Genomic DNA, 9,543 nt, shown 5'->3' with positions numbered 1-9,543 from the left:
CCGGGAGCATATACTAAAGTGGATCGTAGCAGGTCGTAGCTCAATTTATAAATTTTTACCATGTTAACTGCACACGTGTTGATTGAAGAGCACTTTTAACTTCTCCAAATGCGGTCGATTTCTTGTTTGAATTCTGATAAGATGAGGTGACCTGCACGTTCGACATTACTTGTTTTGGTACAACCACTGGAAGTTCAGTAAAACAATTCGAAAAACCTTTAAAATTGATGGTGCAGAATCTCTGTATTAACAATCAGGCAATTTCGGTTAACGTTTCTTCACACAAATAAAATACTAGATGAGCACACGAAATTCCCTTATTTCCATTTTCGTTGAAATTTCAATAGCGATCAAACACAAACTAAATCCCGCAGAATATTCAAAATTTTTCAAAAGTCTATTAATAGGTGGTAGTGGAGAAAAGTAATGTTATATTTTGAGGCTCAAATCGAGAAGTTCAAGAAGTAACGGAATTATCAATCTAACGTATTCATCCATATGCCAAAAACATATTAACAAAAATAATACATATAGCACGTGGTATTTTAAATGCTGTAAACATGTCATTCATTAAAAATTAATACCAAATAAAACCAGAGTTTTCTATACTCTTATCAAATGTTAGCCAAAATTTTGTTATTTGAAAAGGATAATGTGAATTGGAATCCGAGAGAATTTTATTACTTATACTGTAGTGGTACGAGCTAATCGATATGATTCGATTACCCAAAGTCTGTGATTTAACACTGGATTTTCTCAAATTTCAATATGCCTAGCAAATTTTCTACTGTACTACATGTCGATATATAATAGATTAGCTCAAAGTATCAGCCTTAAAGTTTTGGTCACGTTCTGTGTGTAGAAGAAAATGAGTTTTTTTCTGTAAATCTCAACAATTACTCGGCTTTAGTCTGAATCAGTAGCGGGATCATACAGCCTTATATGTATGTATATATATACAGATAAGTATATCTATTGCTTTTAGTTAGGGTGAAAAATTAGTACAAAAATCTTTTAAGGTTATAGTGCTCTTAATTATGTAGATTAAAGTATGGTTTATCTTCCAGTCTAAGATTAATTCAGTTCATGAAGAATAATACATATATGCTATTATCAGTCTCTTAAGTTTTTTTGAGTCTTTTGCTAATTAAGAAGCTCCTTTTTTCTTGTATCTATACACCCAAATAGCATTAACATATGCTGTCTTAAAATTCTTTAAACTGACTCTAAGTCTTCCTCGATTGTCGAAAAGTTACGTGACCACAGTATATATTATATATATTTCGCTTGAGTGTAAATATTAGGGTTGAAAGAGCTTTTACAATTTTATTTTTTTGCTGATCGCTGTAGAAAACTTTGTCGATCATAGTTAGAGTGTAGTAGGTCCACAGTTTCTACAAAGTTTTTAAATACATTTGTAGAAACGGCATTTCTCCATTTTTCCCATTCTTTAAATATATGTATATGTATTTATTCAGTATTTTAAATCACCTTTAAGTATAATTTTTAAGTAACTGTTTAAGCATTTCTTTGCTTCTCAACTTAGAGTTGTCCAGTCTATAAAAAATTCACTTCCGTCTTCTTATTCTCTTTCCAGTATTTCTCCTTTTTGTGAATAGTGTATTTATTAACTTATATTGTTACTGTTGGATGTGGTATCCTGCCGTGTCAAAGCTTAATGTGTAAACTTCGAAACTTGTCAGTGGGGGGCACAGGTATCTCCATACGAAGAGGCATTTAAGCACCATCACTTGGATACCAACGATGCTAAATTAAATTAGTGACAACGTTCTTCACAGACTTTCTATGTAAACATGCAATTTATTTTGATTAGTTTTTACGAACTGAGAGGTCAAAAAATCAGCAAGAAGAAATTGAGCCATAAAATAGGAATCGTACAGTTTTAAAAAAATAAAAAATATATATGGATTATTTAAGAATTGTAGATTTCATAGTTGCCAGTTTAAAATTTATATTCCTAATTAATATTTTTCCCATTGAGTTATTGTAGAATATATTTTGAATATTTTCAATTCAAGAGCACAGTTATAAGGAATGTAACAGCAGCATTCTTCCCAAATAGTTTTTTTTTTTTTTCATTTTAATAAGTGACAAGAAGTCTCTACTTTCTTGTCTATCTTATGAAGATGAATCTTCAACAGAGTAATTGTTGTAAATACTAAGCCATCAGCGTACTTCTATATATAGTTCCTATAGGAAACTGTAGAAAGTAAAGTACATTTTAACAATAATATTTAGTTCCAATAGTTATTTCATACATAAGTTAATCAATTGAACGATAAAACAGCAAATGATATTCGACATTTAAGTCGGATCTGCAAAACCCGATCTGTAATCTATCTGCATTCATATTGTACACTTATATAGAACACAGTTTAATAATTTAGTTAAAAAAAACCCATAAATTCGAGACAAAATAAAATTGTTTGCGTGCTCTATTTGAGATGAATTAAATGCGATGGTATTTTCATGATTGAAAAAACAGGATAAAAACCATTTGGCTTCCGAAACAAACAATAATATTTCTGGAGTCAGCGATATTATAAAGAAGTACACAGATTTAGTTGAGTAATAATGAAAAAGAAATATTATTTGAATACTAGTACACATAAGTGAGTTGGCAAACGAAAAAGAAGATGCCTGCCACATTTGGAAAATTAATATGTTTATCTTAATAAATTGGTTCACATACCAGATCTGCCACACCTAGTATTTAAGCCTTGAAATTTACTCTTAGGATAAGAGATCCAAACTTAATCATTTTACCATAAATCTTAAATAATTCAGGTACTAATTGCTCATGTTTGTAATGTTTTATATTTTATAGTATAACCTATTGTATGTAGATATTGCAAAATCTTAAGACAAAAAAGAGAAAACTACACACATTCTCTGTGCAATCTATGCCTTGGTTAACAAAAGAAAAAATTTTTAAGGAAGTAATTTCTTGAGTTTCTTGACAGACTGTCAGACTGTACATCAGTAAAATAAATCTATTAAACTTAACTGAATAGAACTAGCTTATCAACAAGGATTTCTTACACCATCACATTAGTGAAACGTGAGAAAATAACAATACGCGTTTTCAGTGGCTCACAAGTGTGGCAAAAAACAACAAGTTGCTAGCCTATAATTGCTTAAATGTACGCAAGATAACACTTTTTTCCCTATCTATCTATTATCCTATCTAGGCCGTAACTTGTTCACTAGCCAAACACTTCGTCCAGTAAAGAAAAAACTATTACTAACGCAATAAGCGAACTATTGTGAGTCTTCCTTGGAAATATGTCCATATGTCAAAAATTAAATATAAAAAATTTCATTGATTTGAAAAATGGGAAAAAAGAAAAAATTTCAGTGTTTTATTTTATAATTAACATTTTTACCATTCCTTTTAAGTCTTATTTTTAATTTATATTAATTATTTATTTTTATACAAAATGTAATTTGCTTGCATTATGTGCACATATGCAAGATTTGCCATTTGCCAAAACATAACACTTGACAGGTTGCAATAGTGATGCCAATATCTCGCTTAGCGAATATAGGCCAACATGCATTTTTTGCCATACTTCGAGCAACCGAAAACGCCTAATTATGAAAAGCAAAATATTATTTGCCTATCAACCACTGCCGCCAATCAATCATACATCAAATATTATGGTTCTCTTAAGTTGTTTTCTTTGTTTTGGAAAATATCAATTATAACTATGGAAAAGCTTACTTTTACCAACATTTTTACGCCCAGATTTCATATGTCAAAACTATTTTTTTTACTTGGAAACAAACAATTTAATATGGTGACTCCAAGAACGGCCGGGTCTACATCCCGAAGGCATTCGTCAAGTTTGATAATCACGACCGTTTGTCACATCTTAAAGGAACTACACAATCAGATCTCTGCAGGTTCCAAAAACAACAACAACACCTGATGTGATAGAGCGTATAAGAAAAATTACCTGCATATTTTGTTATATGCAAAGCGCTATGATTGCTCCAACTTGAAGAAGTCCTGGCTAGAAGTTAGGACTAAAGTACTAAATTATCTAGTAGCTACTTTTTATTGAACCAAATGAGATCTGGTATTTTTCTGAACCCGAAGCTAGAATAAACGCTTCTCATAACATAATTTTAGCATCACTTTGCTTACTCAGTATGGAATAAGCACAAATGTATGCAACGATTTTTTAATTTAATTTATTGCGTTATTCACAATAGTACATCTATTCAAATCTATTTGCTTCAGAAATTTCTTAAGAAAAGAATCCCTAAATCACCAACTAAGAATTTGGTAAAACTGAGCGTTCCTTGATTTTGTTATATACTATATAGTATATATATATTGTTGTGCTACTTTCTTTAGATATGTAAAATAAAAAAATTTATGATATGAACAAATTTTGATTTTAAATGGAATTGTTGCTTTTGTTTCTTTTTGATAGTTGCTATTTCAATTTATACACAAAGGTGTTCACTCAGGAATCACTTCTATGGTTCAGCAAAAACGTACATGTTTGATCAAGGTCCATGTTATGAAGTGTCGCAGGCACCTCAAAATTGGTCAGTTTTGTATTTTTACTATTACTTTTTTTCTTTCTAGTTGTGCCTAATTTTTAAAGGAAGTATATGCATAAATACATATAACACGGCTTTGACTGTGTGACGAGGCACACATAGTCTGAGCTCTCATGTGACCGAATTTAAACCATTTGTTTTTTCTCTCATTCTGTTTTTTAATTTACATTAAAAACAACAACTTTGATTTTGACGTACTCGTGACACTCTACATAACATAGGTCTAAGATGCAAGGCCCCAAAATATATTTATCTAAAAAACATTTAATCAAAAATAAAATATTTCAAAAACACTATTTAGAATTCAAATGTTCATTTAAAAATTCTGAAATAGTAGTTCTTTTATCAAAAATGTAGATAACTACAATTATTTCCTTATTCATTCATTTTATATCTTCGTTTATATCTCCTTATATTAACTTATAAGGAGAGCTTATTTCCAGTTGATATTGAAAATTAGTTTCCATGTCCTTTAAAAAGTCAATATGTATAACATATATTGCATATACTATATTTCCAGCAATTGTAAGAGAGACTACAAACACACTTATATATGTTAGATGCTTTTATTATTTAGAATAGACGGAACAATGTAATATCCCTTAATATCGTAATGATAAAAATTATTTATTAATGTTGACGATTCCAACTGTTCACAGCTCGTTTACTACTCCCGAAAAAGGGACAATCAACCAACAATTAACTGTTTTTTTTTACATTCGCGTTCTTATCAAGTATGTCATTGTATTACCCAATATAAATAATTGACAAAGACAGTCGTACCGTCAAAATCTGTTTAGAATACTTCATTTTAAAAAGGTTTCATTATGACGTCTTAAAATCTATAAAATAACTAAAAACCTATATAAAACATTGTAATCGTTGAAAAATATTGTTATAGGGAGAAATTCATTATAGAAGGTTTCGTTAAATATAGAGGCCTGTCAGCAAATGATCCTAAAAAAAACCTTCTTTGAATATGGGTTTACCTACATATTAGCTAAAGTATTTTATGATGGAAAACACCGATAACTAAGAACTATAAAACAAATGGGATGATCGTTTGTACATATACTATAGAAATTTAAAACAAATGCTGTATAGTTGATCTCAAAAACGACGTGAGAGAACAGACTCTGCTTAGTGAGCTCGAATATCAAATCACTTCTCAACTAGGATCAGGCTTCGTTGATTGAAATAGAGTAGCAAAAATGTCATATATATGCAATATCACAAAATAAAAATAAAATGTAAAGAAAAATTTAAATGCAACAACTACAAACTGTACAGTTCAAGAAAAAGCTTCGAAGCAGGATCTGAAGTAGAATCAGTTATACACGCCAAACCTTGAATAACAAAGTTATAAATGCGATTAATAAGTAAAGGAAAATCCTTTCGAATAAATGTGAAAAAATCAATTGTAAAATTAAATCATTTACGAATACAAAAGATATTGGGAACAGTGATTAATTACAACAAAATTTTTATTTAATTTGGGGCTGTCCAGACCAGAAGCGACCAGGTGTTTTCGACAAAAATAAAAATACGTTTGTAATTTTAAATTTAGTTTTATTAATATTAATAATTATAATATCGTAATATTATAGTAATAATAATAGTATAATAACATAGTTTTACCAGTAAACTAAAAGAAAATTTACTTAATTGTGGTAGATTAAAAAAAATGTCGCGAGTCGCACAAACAGCCGCATGTGGGTCGCGGGCTGTGAACTGGACAGCCCTGATATAATCAATTAAATTTTGGGCTAACCATACAGGATTTATAAAAAAAAATGGATAGTACTAAAATTAATAATTAAAAAAAGTGTGAAATAATTTAATTATTTTATAGCTGGTTTATGATTTGGTTCTAATATAACACAGCAAGTAAATTTGTTAATGGACTTTTACAACTAATCAACAAAATTCCACGTTAGAACATACAATTCAAGTGCGGCCTTGAATCGGGAAATAATACCGATTTTGGCGTCAAATTTGACAGAATACAAGTTCAACCCTTCATATCCTCAGTTTAAAAATTTTTTATAAATAATTAAATATAAGAAATAACTACTAATTATTTATAATATTTAAACAGTAGTCAGTTAATACTAATCAAAAAACCTTTCTCTTAATATTGTTTTCTTTAAGAATATATTTTAATTGGCTTAAAATCAAACAAACAAGAATTATTTTATGTGAATTGTAAACAATATTCTTAAAATTATGTATAGAGAGATAACTCTAGTAATTTACACTACTCTTTCCGAAATTATTATTATTAGCCATTATTTGAAAGAACTTAACTTTTTTGATCGGAGACTTCGTGGTTCTCTTGAACCGATTAAAAGTTTTACATCAATATAATATAAAGTCTGTATTTTTTAAACAATACCCAAAACATTTATTTCACAGAAAAATCTATACAACGGATTACTTAAAAGAAAAGAAAAAAAAAACTCTAGTATAAATTTCGATTTACACATTAATTTTGATACAGATACAAATATACGTTACGACTCTCATTCACTTATATTTTTATTATTTACTACCAAGACTATCAACATCTTCATAGTCTCCAACTAGTTGACAAAGATTTGCAGAGGCGTCCGATAAACTACCTTCGTCCAAGCCCTCGCCCACATAATGATAAACAAAGGCACGACGGTTATATAATTGGGCGAATTTATGTATAAGTCGGCACCAGGCTCTGCGTATGCATGTATTGTTGGCAATACAACAAACCGCTTTATTCGATGGAGATAAATCTCCACCAGGCACAAAACTAGGCGGCATTGCATTAATACCAACCTTATAGCCAGTTGGAGACCAATCAACAAAACGTAAAGCTCCTGACCTTTTCATATTAAGAATTGTTGAGTTTATATCAGTTGGCGACACATCGCCTCTATAGAGCAATACGCATGCCATATATTTGCCCTCTTGTGGATTGCATCGCACCATCTGATGTCCAGGATGAAACACTGCAGTTGTAAGACTTTCAACGGTCAAATTAACATATGGAAAACTTTTAAGCGGCATAAGTGGTGCGTAACTAATTAACGGGTAGTGTATGCGGGGAAAAGGTACTAAATTTGTTTGAAATTCATCGAAAGTTACATTTGTTGAACCTTGAAATCGTTGGGAAGCTGTAAAAGCCGATACAACCTAAAACATTACATTTAATTTATTAATATTTATTGAAATATATGAATCAATAAAACAGACCTGACCAATTATGCGATTTAAATTTGTGTAGGTAGGCGTATGGACATTTAATTGCGAAGCGCACACTTCATATAAAGCCTCATTATCCACTATAAACGAGACATTAATATTTTCCATAGAGAAGTGCGTTGCTAAAACTGCATTGTATGGTTCGACAATGATTGATGATAACCTTAAATTAAAATAAAATACATAGATGGCAGTTATACTGTGTTGAAAATAATGGTCATTACTTACGATGGTGACGGAAACACTAAAAACTCAATTTTGGTAGTTTTCGGATAGTGATCAGCTAACTTTTCGATCATCAAACTACCAAAACCCGAACCAGTCCCACCTCCAATTGATCTAAAGAATAAAAATCCACGTAAATTTCTGCAATTTTCTGCTACCTTCCGTACACCTTCCATAGCACGTTCAAGCAACTCTATGCCCAGATAATTGTACCCGCGCGAAAAATTACTACCGCTATCATCCAGTCCCGTTATTAATGTATCTTTATGAAAGAGATTACGATAGGCACCAGTACGTATCTCATCTAAAATTAGCATACAATTGAGTTTTATTAGAAAACTGTTAAACCACAAGGCACAAACGTACAAACCAATAACGGTTGGTTCCGTGTCGATCATTACAATTCTCGGCTCAACTTTGCATTGAGGTTCTAACAGTTGAAAGAATGTGTTGTATGATGAATCGGTTGGCTTATAAGCCAGATGACCACAGGGTTTGATACCATGTTCTAAGCAGTACAGTTCCCAACAAGCATTTGCGATTTGTACACCAGCCTGCCCAATGTGAATTTGTATGATTTCGCCCGGCTAAAAAGTTGAATTCATTAACAAAAAAAAATTTTATTTATTAAATTAATTTAACTTTGTCTCTAACTTAATATACATACGTAGTTGGACATGAATTGCCACTGGTTTTAATAAAAGCGGCAATTTTTATGCAACATGAATGCAGTAAACATATAATTTTAAAAGATTTACACGATAAATTTTGTAAAATCTTCCTTTGTACTTTGTCATAAATGTATTCTACCAAATCCCTGTCTCATCTATGTAATTTTTATAATAACCGGCCAAAATGCTTTAAATTTTCATTAATTAACTATTTTTAAAACAAAATTTTCAAAAACGAACAGCTTTAAACAATACCAATTTTGATTAGTTTTACTAAGAAATTGGAAAAATTCAAATTTTAAATTAATTAAAAAACATTTCAAAAAGTTTTTCATACATAATAGTCAATAATAACCGAGAGAATTTAAAAAGTAATTAAGAAATAAATTTCTTTTTTTAGGTTTGCTAACAAAATGTACAGTCGGTGAGAGCTAGGTTCGAAGAAGGGATCAGATAACAGACCCTGCAGAATATGGTGATTTGGAAAGAAATTCGAAGTGAAATGACTTGATGCACTGTGCTTTATATTGGTGGTCAGTCATTTTTAAACCTCGTCAAACTGTACTATTCTCGATTTTCTCTTTGAAATGCACCAATTAACCGTTAAGGTATATTATTTTTCTCTGAGATTTACTGACTGTTTTCATTAAACTTAACTGACTGCGTTTTCATTTTAGTGTAATAATATGGATATATATTTCATCAATTGCAGTAATTGATGTAAAAACTCCTAATAATGTTTATGTTTAAACAGCACTTGTAATTATTGCATATGGAGATATTCAACTGACTAGATATTAAGCCTGTTAATAGT

The 9,543-nt window shown here is 30.4% G+C and overlaps 1 protein-coding gene across 1 annotated transcript; it reads right to left on the bottom strand.

The window, feature by feature from the left end:
* Positions 1-6,976: 6,976 nt before the first annotated feature.
* On the bottom strand, positions 6,977-8,972 carry LOC119685001 (tubulin alpha-1 chain-like). The gene is made up of 5 exons (XM_038099167.1): positions 8,726-8,972; positions 8,429-8,645; positions 8,062-8,362; positions 7,825-7,996; positions 6,977-7,764 (listed from the first exon to the last, which is right to left on the bottom strand). Exons 1-5 carry the CDS (start codon positions 8,735-8,737, stop codon positions 7,138-7,140), a joined length of 1,329 nt encoding a protein of 442 aa, XP_037955095.1. The 5' UTR covers positions 8,738-8,972; the 3' UTR covers positions 6,977-7,137.
* Positions 8,973-9,543: the final 571 nt, after the last annotated feature.

The sequence above is a fragment of the Teleopsis dalmanni genome, chromosome 2 (genome assembly GCF_002237135.1).
Source record: "Teleopsis dalmanni isolate 2A chromosome 2, ASM223713v2, whole genome shotgun sequence".
NCBI classification, from domain to species: domain Eukaryota; kingdom Metazoa; phylum Arthropoda; class Insecta; order Diptera; family Diopsidae; genus Teleopsis; species Teleopsis dalmanni.
The sequence above is the reverse complement of the archived record's forward strand: the minus strand, read 5'-3'. Positions and strand labels throughout refer to the sequence as shown.